This window comes from Rattus norvegicus, chromosome 1 (assembly GCF_021556685.1).
Source record: "Rattus norvegicus strain SHRSP/BbbUtx chromosome 1, alternate assembly SHRSP_T2T, whole genome shotgun sequence".
Classification (NCBI taxonomy): Eukaryota; Metazoa; Chordata; class Mammalia; order Rodentia; family Muridae; genus Rattus; species Rattus norvegicus.
In genome coordinates, this window is record NC_141534.1 from 96,831,763 (window position 1) to 96,843,911 (window position 12,149).

Here is a 12,149-nt window from a genome sequence, read left to right on the forward strand (position 1 = left end):
ATTTCCTATCTGGCACCGAGCCAGCCCTCCCATCGCCCAAGACTATGCCCTTACTTTGGCTGATAACCTCACATGATCTTAGCTGCTCAAAGGTAACAAAATGACAAAGGACCTCAGGTTGCTGCAGAACTGGTGAGGCCGAGTGCCTCATTCTCATGGTTAATGGTGGACATTTTGAAGGTCTCAAGTTCCACCAGAAAATTGGTTCTGTCATCTCACTAGAACTTTCTTTGTAGCAAACCCTGAGAATTCCAGTTTAGTCTCGGCCTGTCTTCACCCCGATCCTAACATCATCTTACCTCAGGTGACTGACAGGCCCACCTGGACCTGCCATCGGAGAAGCTGCTTGCACAGGGGATGCTATTCTTGCTATCGACCCCGTTCCTGGACCTCTAATGAGGCCTGGCCTTTTCCATGCCCAGTGTCTCATCCTATCAACTTCCAGGACACTTGTGTGAGGGGGCCTGGTGCAGTGACACAGTGGGGACCAGCTCAGGAAAGACATGAGGCCAAGTGTTCTGACTCACCCTGAACCAGGGCTCAGTCCCTGTCCATACTCATATCTGCCAGATCCGTTCAATGTGGCACCAGCCCGCCCCTCCCCCACAACACTGCAACCTTTCCCCTGGGAAACACAATGGCTTCTTGGGACACATTCACCCCTGTCTGCAGCTGTCAAAAGCCTTCTGTCTCTCTCTCTCTCTCTTTTTTTTTTTTTTTTTTGGTTCTTTTTTTCGGAGCTGGGGACCGAACCCAGGGCCTTGCGCTTCCTAGGTAAGCGCTCTACCACTGAGCTAAATCCCCAGCCCCCTTCTGTCATTTTCTTAAAGACTCAAAGCCCAATAGTTCAATCCTGCAACTGCTGCCAGATTCCTTTTGGGGGGCACCGGGTCTCATGCTGAAGCTTCAGCCTTTGAACTAGTGATCTCTTGCCTCAGTTTCCCGAGGTGTGAGGGAGTCGCTTCATCTGCAAAGCTCTCCTTGGCTCCAGCCTCTATCCTTCTCTCTTCCCCACTAGCCATCCTCTGGTTCCCTCATCTGCAGAGTCCCATGCCGACCATAGAGCAGCCTTCTCAGCTGTGCCCCTGCTCCCTAGTCCTGAGCCAGGGCAGCCAATGAGAGGACCTACCTCAAAGCCTCACTCTGGCTCCTCCCCTCCCCTCCCTCATGGTCTTTGAGCTCTGTAATCTATCCACTCACTTTCCTGAATGGCTGTCACACACCCCTCTTTTCTTCCAAGGCTTCCCTGGTTGAAGTTGGTCCTGACCTGCCCACACCCCTGCATTGACTTCCCACTGATTCCCGGCTTCTGGTCCACCTTCCTCAAGCAGCACTAGAAGGAGCTTCCTAAAGTCCACACCTAACTGATCCTACAACCTCCTCCCTAATCCCCAGGTGGAAATCCTCCATGGCTAGCCATCATCGTCAGGCTGGAGTCTGAGTACCTCGATGTGAGGGTGCTGGCCCCTCCCGCCTCACCAGGACCACAGCAACCCAAGGCCTGGTAACACTCAGCTTCTGTCCATGCTGTGCCCCCCACCTGGACCCTCCCCTTCTGCTCTTTGCTCAGTGTTCCCCTTCAGATAGGCTTAGAGTACATCCCTCCTCTTCCAGGGAGCCTTCCCTGAACTACACTTCAGGCTGAGCCAGGCACCGCTTCTGGGATACACAAACCACTGGGCTTCCCTCAACTCTGTCTTTTGGAGTATGGCTGCTGTCTGAAGACAGGTCTCCCACTGGACTAAGGGCAGGACAACTTGAGTCGCTGAGTCCTCAGCACAAGACACAACACAGCACGGTCCCCAGAACATCTGTTGTCTGAATGGATGACTATAGATGACTATCCTAAACTCCTCTGCAGAGACCTCAAGCTGAACTACAGGAAGTGCCTTCCTCGGGAGGAGCTTCCTCAACCCCGCTCCTCCCCCTCCCCTCTGCAGCACCACTCAGTCCCCACAGACAGAGACAAGGGCAAGGGCACAGCCCAAACTTAGAAAAATAGGACTTTCTTGTTGTGCCCCGGTGACCCCGACACCCTCCCCATCAGAGTTTTAAAAACCGTGAGCAATTTGGTGAGTCTGAGGCCAGGTCCCGAGGGATGTCTGGATCCAGAGGAACCATAGAGGTGGGCCCTCGGCTAGGGTCCTGCAGGTTCGTGACTGGGCCCCCAGGGCTCACAGTCCAATTGGACCACAGTATGGGCCCTTGGTGCAGCAGGCTCAGGGGCAGGCGCACTGGGCACGGGGCCGAGGGCTCCGTTGGTCTGGGAGCAAACGCTGCTGACAGGTGCTGTGGCCTTGGCCTTGCCCGGCGGTTGGACTCCGTGCACCTTGTAGCGTAGAAGTAGCACGAAAATGAAGACCAGAACAGAAGCGACGATGACACCTCCCAGCGCAATAATCATGGTGCCGCCCAGGAACGGTGCGTGTGGTGCAGCACAAGGCCGAAGTGCAGGCTCCGTGGAGAACCGAGCGCAGCCCACGGGCCGTGTGGCTGTTAGCCCGGTGGCACTGTCCTCATAAACTGCGAGCACACACAGATCATAGGTACGGCCTGACGCCAGGTCAGTCAGCAGGAAGGAGCGACTGTCCGCTGGGATCATCCTGGGGAGAGCGGCAGATGGGGTCAGGACTGTGGTCACCCAGTACCCATGCTCCACCCGTCCTCACCCTGTGCCTCCTTCCAGCTATGTTCCCTGCAGTCGGGCTGCCCCATTGCACCCCCGTTTCCTAATCAGCACCCTGACTTACTTTGCTTAGCTAACACCTAGTATGTCCGTCCAGTGGGCTAGCCAACTTCATCCTCCCACACAAACTCCCTATTTTGAGCACCTGTGGATCTCACACCCTATTTCTCTGAAGCCTAAGATATTCCATTCCTCTTTGAGAGATTTCTTCTCTAAGCCTTTTAGGGAGCTCATAGCGTCCCTCAAGGCCCTTTTAGCACCTAACCTCCTGCCCTGTTCAGCCAAGCCCTCAGCCTCACTACCGAAACTCACCCCTCAGCTTTGCTCTAACCTCGTCTGATTTCTACCCCCAACCCCCGCAGTCTTGCTAGGTAGCCAAGGCTGGCTGGTATCTTGTGAAGGCCCTGCCTCAGCCTCCGGAGTGCTGCAGCAGAACCATTTTAACAATACACCTGACCAATGGCCCCTTTCTCTAGCCTCCAGCCATCTTTCTGCCAGACGATCTCCCTGGGTCTCCCGTTTTGCTTCTGTTTGCTTTATGCCCTTGAGGTGGGGGCACCATTCCTGGACTACAACACCAGGTCAGTGAGTGTTGTGGGGACAGCAACCCGCTGTTCCACCTCCAGCTCCAAAATCCATTTAATATATTGTCCTCGGACAGGACATATCCGATATTAACCTGGTAAGAGCTGATACTGCACTCAGTTAGCCACAAGGCAGGGAAGTGATTGGTTGTTTGTTTCAGGACAGGGTCTCAGGGAGCTTAGCCAAGGCTGGCTTGGACTCCTGACGGTCCTCCCTGTAACTCCGAGTTATAGCCATGCACCTCATGCTTGGCTGACTGACTTCTGTTCGGCACTAATTCCCCTACCCAGTTCCTTTACATTTCCCCAGCGTGCAGCCCCTGAACCCCTCTACCCTAACCACTGATCCCCGCTACCTCTGCTGCCGCCTTTCCTTCCAGCTTGCCAGTGAGTTTCCCTCCAGTCCCAGTACCTTGTTACCATCACCCTCTCTACAGTGTTCTCCAGTTTCTGTTTAGCCTTACCCGTGTGTGTGTGTGTGGTACCTGTGTGCACATGTGTGTGCAAGTACGTGTGTGCATGCATGTGGCTGCATGTCTGTGCACAGGTGTGTGTGTGAGTGTGTAGTGTGTGTGAGAGTGTATAAGTGAGTGTGTGAGAGCGTGTGTGAGTGTGTGTATGTATGGTGTTAGTGTGTATATGGTTTGAGTGTGTATGTGGTTTGAGTGTGTATGTGGTGTGAGTATGTGGTGTGAGTGTGTATGTGGTGTGAGTGTGTGAGAGTGTGTGAGAAAGTGTGTGTGAGTGTGTGAGAAAGTGTGTATAAGTGAGTATGTGAGAGTGTGTGTGAGTATGTGTGTGGTGTGAGTGTGTGTATGGTGTGAGTGTGTATGTGGTCTGTGTGTGAGTGAGTGTGTGAGAGTGTGTGTGTTGGGACAGGCTGTCTATGTAGCTCCCACGTTGACCTGGAACTCTCAATCCCTTGCCTCAAGTCTCTCCAGGACTGAGATTGAGATCTGAGCCCACTACACTCTCAGTTTTCTCTGCCTCTCTCACCTAATTCTACATGGTCCTTTCACCTCGGGGTGCCCTGATGGAGACTGGGCCAGTTTTAGAGTCTGTTTTATTCCTACACTGCTTTAAGGAGAGCAACATGAGGACACCCACAATGACAAGGTGGCTGTCTCCAGACTGTCCCACTCCCCACCAGGCAAGGTGGCCCACCCTCCATGCAATCTCCTGAATAATGTCTCAAAAAAGGAGTGGAGAAGCCACATGTGGTAGCCTGTAGATGGGGAGGTGAAGGCAGGAGGGTTCAGGATTCAGTGTCATCCTTGACTTACATGGCCAGTTTGAAGCCAGCCAGGGCTAGATGAGCTCTAGTCTAAAACAGAAGAGGGGAGGGAAGAAGGGGGAGAGGGAGGGAGACAGAGAGTGGGATTAGGATTGAGAAGATGGGAACAAGATGTATGGCCAGGAAAGGGGGGGAATCCAGGCACTGGGTTTGCAAGGTGCTAACCCAGTCTGTGGAAAGTCAGTCATTTTGGGGCTGTTCTCCGGGCCCAGCCTGGTGTCTCGGACAGGGAGTCACCCACAGCTGCCTATACAAGGTCAGACTTTGGTGGGGAGTGTCAGCCACCACCACTTCTATCCACTTGTGGTCACGGCAGACGGACGACGTGCTAGCGGGCTTGCAGCTGGAAGCTACACTGACTGCCCTTTCAAAGTGTGTAAACTCCAGGCTTTGAGTTTGCAGCCCTGGGAGACAGGAGCATCAGGGTGGGTATTTCTGCCCACATAGTGCACCAGGCTGCTGCTCATTTGGATTTTGAGACAAGGTCTGGCTGTATAGTCCAGGATGCCCCTGGACTTGCTATCCTCCTGTCTCAACCGCTTGAGAGCTGGGAAGACAGACAGCCGTGCATCGACACGCCTGACCTAGCTTAGATTTGATTTAGCAAACCAAAAATTAGGATGTTACTCTAACCAGAACTCTGACGGGTAGGGCTCATTCTGCATGGACAAAAGACCTACACTCTATTTAGCCTCCTACCCCCAATTTCCCACTTAACCTTCACCCCTATTTCCCCTGCCTACCTCATTTGTCTTTTGCTGCCATCTCTGTACATCCCCCTCCTTTTCTCCTTCTCCTCCCCTCCCCCAGACAGTGTTTACTATAAATCTCTTCAAACTCCCTATGTAGACCAGGCTGGCCCTGAATCTGTCACAACCCTGATTCAACCTCTTGCAGATCCCTATTGTAGCCTCCCGTGAAAAGCCAAACTTCCTGATAAAAATTGTTTTTGGCCTCCCATAACCTCATTAACTTTCTCTTTCTTCAGTGCGGGGCTTAACCCCGGGGCCATGTGCTTGCCATTGTATACTCTACGTGAACTACACTGGAACCACCGCTAACCATTCACTTTTTATTCGTTTGGCCTGATCTTTCTCCCTCGATGCCTGATTTCTTTAAATGTTTGTTACCATTAATTTTCTCAGCCTTGTTTCTTTCTACCTCTGCAGCCTGATTTTTTTTTTTCCTAACTCATTGTCCTCGGTTGAGCTTGTTGGCCTGCTGTCTGGTTGATTTACCCTCCTCGACTCAGATGCCTTCGCCACATCTGCCCTTTATTTCTTTTACCCTTTCTGCCCATCCGAGGTTATCATCGCTGCCTGATCTCGTTTGCCTTCACGTTCTGATTTCCTTTGGACCCTACGGTGTTATTTCCTTGAAGTGGCTCACAAGGGGTGTTCCTGGGTGGGCCCACAATGCCCTGCTCCCCCCCACCTCCCACCTCACTCCCCCACTGCCAAGCCCCTGCACCTGTAAACGAGGATGTCGTCGGCAGAGCTGTTGTACTGGATCTGGTACATGCGGATGCCTGGGACGGGCCGTTGATCTGGCCACTGGACAAGAGCTGCTGTGGCCCCGTGCTCAGTCACTTGGACACCACGGTCGGTAGGGGCCACGGTGTCGGCCACTTTGGCGGAGGCCGAAGCCGCAGAGGGCGGGGTGAGGGCGTCGGGTTCCCCGTCCCGCGGGGGGTCACAGCTGGTGCTATTGGCTAGCTGGGGAGGTGGAGGGGGACCCACGGTCAGCTCAACAGCAGCAGTGGCCTCGCCAGCAGCATTGGCTGCAATGCAAGTGAATGTACCACCATCTTCTGGCTCAGTGACCAGTAGCTCCAGGGTCCCATTAGGGAAGGCACGAGCACGGCTGGAGTTGCCCAGCAGCCGACCCTGGGGTGATACCCAACGCACTCGTGGCTCTGGGTCCCCTACTGCCCGGCATCGCAGGGCAGCTGGCCGACCTGCGGGCACTGCCAGGGGAGGTGAGCGGTGGGTCACCACGGGTGGCTCACACACAAACTCCTCCTCACCCACGGCCCAGAAGTAGCGGCCCCCCAGAGCGGGTGGTGAGGCACAGGCCTCGAGGTCGTCTTCCCGAGCCAGGCGCCGCAGCCACACCAGTTCACAGTTGCAATGCAGGGGGTTTCCCCCGAAGGCCAGCACCAGAGCAGAGGCTGGTGAGCCTCTAGGCCGGGCAAGCAGTGGCAGGCGGGAAAAGAGTGGGTCAGGAGGAATGGTGGTCAGGCGGTTGGAGGTCATGTCCAGTCGCGCCAACTTGTGCAGGCGGGAAAAGGCTCCAGCAGGCACCGAAGCCAACAAATTGTGGTCAAGGCCCAACGTGTTGACATTGCCCAGGCGACCCAAAGCCTCCCAGGGCAGCTGCTCAAGGTTATTATAAGAGAGATCGAGGTCCTCCAGGGTCTCGGCACAGTCGTCTAGTGCACCAGCTGCCAGGGCTGCTAGCTGGTTGTTGCTCAAGATGAGGTGGCGCAAGTTGACTAAGCCGCGCAGCTGACCCTCGCCCAGCGAGGTCAGTCTATTGCCATCTAGGTGCAGGGCACGCAGGGCACGTAGGTCGGCGAAGGCGCCAGCTGCCACATGGCGGATGGTGTTTCTAGATAAGCTCAAATGCAGCAGGCCTGTCATGTTGGCCAGGTCTCGACGACGCACTGCCGCGATGAAGTTGTCTGCCAGGCGCAACTCCGCTGCGCGGCGATCCAGTGATGGCGGCACGAACAGAAGGCCCGCCCCTGGGCACAACACGCTTAGGGGCAGCGACTGGGTCTGGCAGCGGCAACGGCGGGGGCAGGGGCTGGATGTGGCCGGCTGGGGTGGAGATGAGGCGGGGGCCAGCGGTAGCAGGCAAAGGAGTAGTGGAAGGACGGCCATCGCGGGCAGGGGTGGCCTGTAGAGAAGGGAAGTGTTAGGACCAGAAGCCAGGAGAGATGGTCATATATGCTCAGAGAAGCAGGGATGGTGGTGGGGTGGGGTGTCAGAGATGTGTTATGAAGGCTCAGAGAGTCAACCAGGAGCCATGATGGTTAGAAAGCTGGCTAGAGATGGGCACAGGTGGGCAGAGGCTAGGCCAGATGGTCAAGGTGGAGAGGAAGTAAGCAATAGGTCTAGATACAGCCACAGAGAAGAGGCGGGCAGTTGGCAAGGATCATCAATCAGTAGAGGTCAGGCATGACTAAAGAGGGAAACTGAACCAAGATGGGGGAGCAGGTTGGAGTGGTCCTTCTAGGTCTGGACAAAGAGACAAAAGAGTTTTGACCTGGTCAAAAGCCAGTAAGAAAACCAGAGAGAGGAGAAAGGACAGATACACCAGAGTCAGCAGGGGACCAGGACAACTGGTCAGAGAAAAGGCTGTGGAGAGAGGTGGAGCATGGGTAGAAAGGCAGCCAAGTGGGGGTAGAGTGGGAGTTAGCGCAGGGTAGGAGGGAGAGAAGAGAGATGGTGCGAGGTGGACGAAGGAAACGGCAGGAGAGGACAGGGTAGCTGGGAGAAGACCAGAGGGTGTTAGATATGGCTAGGAATGGTCACAGACCCAGGAGAAGAGTCAGGAGTAGGCAAAGGTTGAGAAAGCCAGTGGATGAGAGACACACAGAAGTGTCATCGAGAGAGGCTGTGAGCAGATGTGACTGGAGAATATCAGGGCAGTGGACAAGGGTGTCAAGGCGGCTCAGAGAGCAAAGCAGAAACTATCACTAGGAGGAGAAGTGGAGAGAAAGGGGGTTAGAAGGATGCTGAGATGGCCAGACAGTCAGAAGCTAGACCCCTGGTGACATCGAGATCTAGAATCTCCTCAAAGAGGTCAGAGAGGGGCCATGTGCCCAGAGAGTGTTGGGGACACACATGAAAATGGTTTAGAATGCCACAGGGCACCTGGCACTTACCTACTTCCACCTGTAGCCCAAGAAACCCCACCCCCACCCCAAGTCCCTTCCCACCATGGGTATCTCTCAATGGCCTTACCTGAACTGGAAGCTACCCCAGGGAGCAGAGTCCTCAGGCTCCAAGGGGGTGAGGTCAGAACTCTGGAGGGGGCATCTGGTCAAGCCTTCCCTGTCCCCAGGGCCTTGGGGAAGGAACTGTCATGTCCCAGATCCAGTCTGTGGTTACAGCGTCTCCAAACTTGATTCTTGGGGTCCCAGAACATAAAAACTGGGCCTCTAGAGTCCAGCTTTAGAAATCAAGACCCCAGTGGCTCTTTAAGATCTCTCTCAGTGCCAGACTTGAGATAACAAACAGCCAGATGGGGAAGTTTAGGGTCTGAAGCCCACGTCCAGTCCTGGCATCGAAATTGGGATCCTGTTCAGATAGTAGGTGCTGAGTCAAGACTTGGAGGTCTCTAGCCCCAGATTTCAACACTCAGGTCTGCAGCAAGTACTTCAGGCCCCTCGGAATCCCACAGTTCAAACCTTGGAATTGAAGGCCTAAATCCCAGGGTTTCTCTCCCCAAATAGTGGGGTCCCAGGTATAGATTTGGGAATTCGCTCCCAGATGTCAACGTATCAGCCAGACAATTCAGAGTTCAGCTCCAAATTTGGGGCCTTAGATGCCAAATCTTGGGGTCCCCGGTCCAAATATTGGGGTCCATGCTTCAAAATCGTGGGGTTCAGTTTCCAAATCTTGGGGTCCCAGAGACGGATGTCGGGATTCCAGCCCCAGATATTGAGGTTCAAGGTCCGGGTCTTAGGGTTCCATGGCAGGAGCTCAGGGTGCTGATCCCAAATCAGGGTCCCACGCTCGGGGGTTTCAGAATATCTGGATCTGATCGCCGGCTGCAAGCGCCCCCGATGTCGGGGTGCCGGCCGACGGTCTGGGGCAGCAATGGCGCGGTTGGGTTCGTGGCCTGTAGAGGAGACTGGCCCAGAAAGAGGGGGTCTGCTGTGGCGGGTAGGGGGGCAGCGGGGCAGCTCTAGGGCCAGGGTGGGGCGAGGCCTGGGCGCGGACAGACGGACAGACAGACAGGGCCACGCGGGAACCCGGGCACCGCAAGGCAGGCGGGGGCGCAGGGGGGAGGGGTCGCGTTCAGAGACCCCTCCCCCGCCGGGGCCGGGGCGGGGGCCGGGCGGGGGCCGGGCAGGCGGGCCGGGTCCGGGTGCTCCCGCGGCCTCCTCGCCGGGAACCCAGGGCCGTGCGCGTGCTCGCGCTTAAAGGCGCAGGCCCCGCGCGCGCGCTTGCTTAAAGGCGTAGGCAGCCCCCTCCTCCCTCCTCCCTCCTCCCTCCTCCCTTCTCTCAAAGACGCGCCCCTAGCACCACCTACCATGGAGACGCCCTGGAGCTGCTGGGCATAAGAATATCCCTGAATAAAGACGGACAGACACTGAGGCAAAGACACAGAACTGGAACCGATGAGAGAGACTAAAAGGATGGATAGGCTTCGGATGAGAGAGTGGAGTAGAAAGGGCGATACAGAAATACATCGGAGAGGGGAATACAGAGAGACAGAGAAAGACTCAGAAATAGAGACGAGGAGCAAGGACAAGTCAGAGACATGCTATCCATCTCTCCATCTCTCTCGTCTCTCTCCTCCGCCCCACATGCAGCACTGGACACTCCAGTCTTCATTCATATCCTTGTACATGGCCACCACTCTCCATGCCCGCTGTCTTCTGCCCCTCTGTCTCAGCACCACCTTCCCAGGAAGTCTGTCCCTAGTTCTGTCCAGTAACAGGTTTGTTCTTTTAAGCCAGAAGGGGTCGTTTCGCCGATTGGAAGGAGGAAAGTTGACACTATGACCTCGGATTAGAGTTGGAGCTCAAGACACCCAGAGCAGAGGTCCTGAGGGGGAGAGGGAGAGAAGATAGGAAATGGGTCAGAGTCAGGAGGCTGGACAGGTTAACCGAGGGAAATGAGTCTGCTGTCTCATCTTGTCTCTTCTTATTCCCACAGTAGACCCTGGTTGGACTTGCGCTAACACACACCTCAAGGGGAGAGACAGGAGGGGACAAAGTGGGAAAGGTGAGTGGTCCCACACTCTCCTACAGATAGTGTTTCAGGAGGAGGGGTGTGGGTAATGGCCCACAAGCCTTGCCTAGGAACGTGGATGTGAGCATAAGTGTGTTCTTCCAGAAGCCCTATTGCAAAGGAGACCCGGCCTGTGTGACCCGAGGTGGGCATAGAGCTAAGAAACCATCTGAACAGAGGAACAGCGTGACCTTGGAGGTGGCACGTGGATGCCCACCTACCCCAGCGGTTTCTGAGTTCTGCCGTAGGTTTCACAATACACTTTTGGCCCCTTCCACTTATGTCTAATGAAAAATTGCAGCTAAAATTAACTCGGCCCTGGGGTCTGCCTTTCCAGATCATTAGCAAAGTTCATCAGGGCTCTTGGCTCAGCACAGTGGGTACCGGACACTCGAAAGCCCAGGAAAAGGCTGCAGAAGCTTCAGAGACTGCAGGGGTGGTGGGATTGGGCCAGACATGGAGGTTATCCCGAGAGTAGGAGAATTCAGTGGAACTGGTGGATCTGGGGGTTGATACCAGGAAACCGAGGCAGAGGGGAGAGAAGAGTTCGGTAGGAAAGAGAAAGAATACAGAAGTGCTTTGGGGGCAATGCAGTAACGTTTTTGGCATGTGGAGGCTCAGTTCAGCTGGAGAACTTTAAGGAATCTTCAGAACATATCAGGATTGCAAAACCACTGTTGCCGATCTGGGTGCTACCTTTGGAGGCTCACTGGGATAAACCAGGGACATCCGCAATGGGGATGCCAGGAACATATGCCAGGAGCAGGGAGACAGAGGCAAGGAGGCTGCAATACGCTCGGCAGTTACTGCGGTTATCTGGCCACGGTTATGGTAGTTAACACTTGTGATGGTCCGTTTTGAGTGCTAGTCTGATTGGATTTGGAAATGCTCGTGAGTGCCTAAAGAAATGGCTCAGCGGGTAAGAGAACTAGAGGACCCAGGTTTCCTCTCCAGCACTCAGGGATCGGGCGCCCTCTTCTGGCCTCTGCAGGCACCAGGCATGGACATGGTGCGCACACACACATACATGTAGGCAGACACTAGCATAAGAATAAAGCAGCAATGGGGCTGGGGATTTAGCTCAGTGGTAGAGCGCTTACCTAGGAAGCGCAAGGCCCTGGGTTCGGTCCCCAGCTCCGAAAAAAAGAACCAAAAAAGAAAAAAAAAAGAATAAAGCAGCAAAACACTCAAAAAGAATAAAAATCCACAAATCTTTATTTAAAAACATGTTTCCTGAGATGCAGGTGTAAGGGCACAGACCTGTAGTACCAGCTCTCAGAAGACTTGGGCAGGAAGATGACTGGTTTGAAACCTGGACCTCACAGATCCTGACTGAAATAAAGTAAATTAGCCAGGTGTGCTACTGTACACCTTTAGTCCCAGCACGTGGAAAGGCAGAGGCAGGAGAATCTCTTTGAGTTCAGGGCTAGCCTGGATTACTTGGCAAGTTCCAGGACAGCCAGGGTGAAGGAGGAGGAGGAGGAGGAGGAGGAGGAGGAGGAGGAGGAGGAGGAGGAGGAGGAGGAAGAGGAGGAGGAAGAGGAGGAGGAAGAGGAGGAGGGAGAGGAGGAGGGAGAGGAGGAGGGAGAGGAGGAGGGAGAGGAGGAGGAGGGAGA

At 54.9% G+C, this 12,149-nt stretch overlaps 1 protein-coding gene and 1 pseudogene across 1 annotated transcript; both read right to left on the bottom strand.

Moving 5' to 3' along the window:
- Positions 1 to 1,990: 1,990 nt before the first annotated feature.
- Lrfn3 (leucine rich repeat and fibronectin type III domain containing 3) lies at positions 1,991 to 9,724 on the bottom strand. The gene is given in 3 exon segments (NM_001107502.2): positions 1,991 to 2,603; positions 6,035 to 7,465; positions 8,536 to 9,724. Coding segments are annotated over 2 exon segments (1,881 nt in total). The 5' UTR covers positions 7,450 to 7,465; positions 8,536 to 9,724; the 3' UTR covers positions 1,991 to 2,137.
- Rnu2-57 (RNA, U2 small nuclear 57) lies at positions 3,235 to 3,415 on the bottom strand (annotated as a pseudogene).
- Positions 9,725 to 12,149: the final 2,425 nt, after the last annotated feature.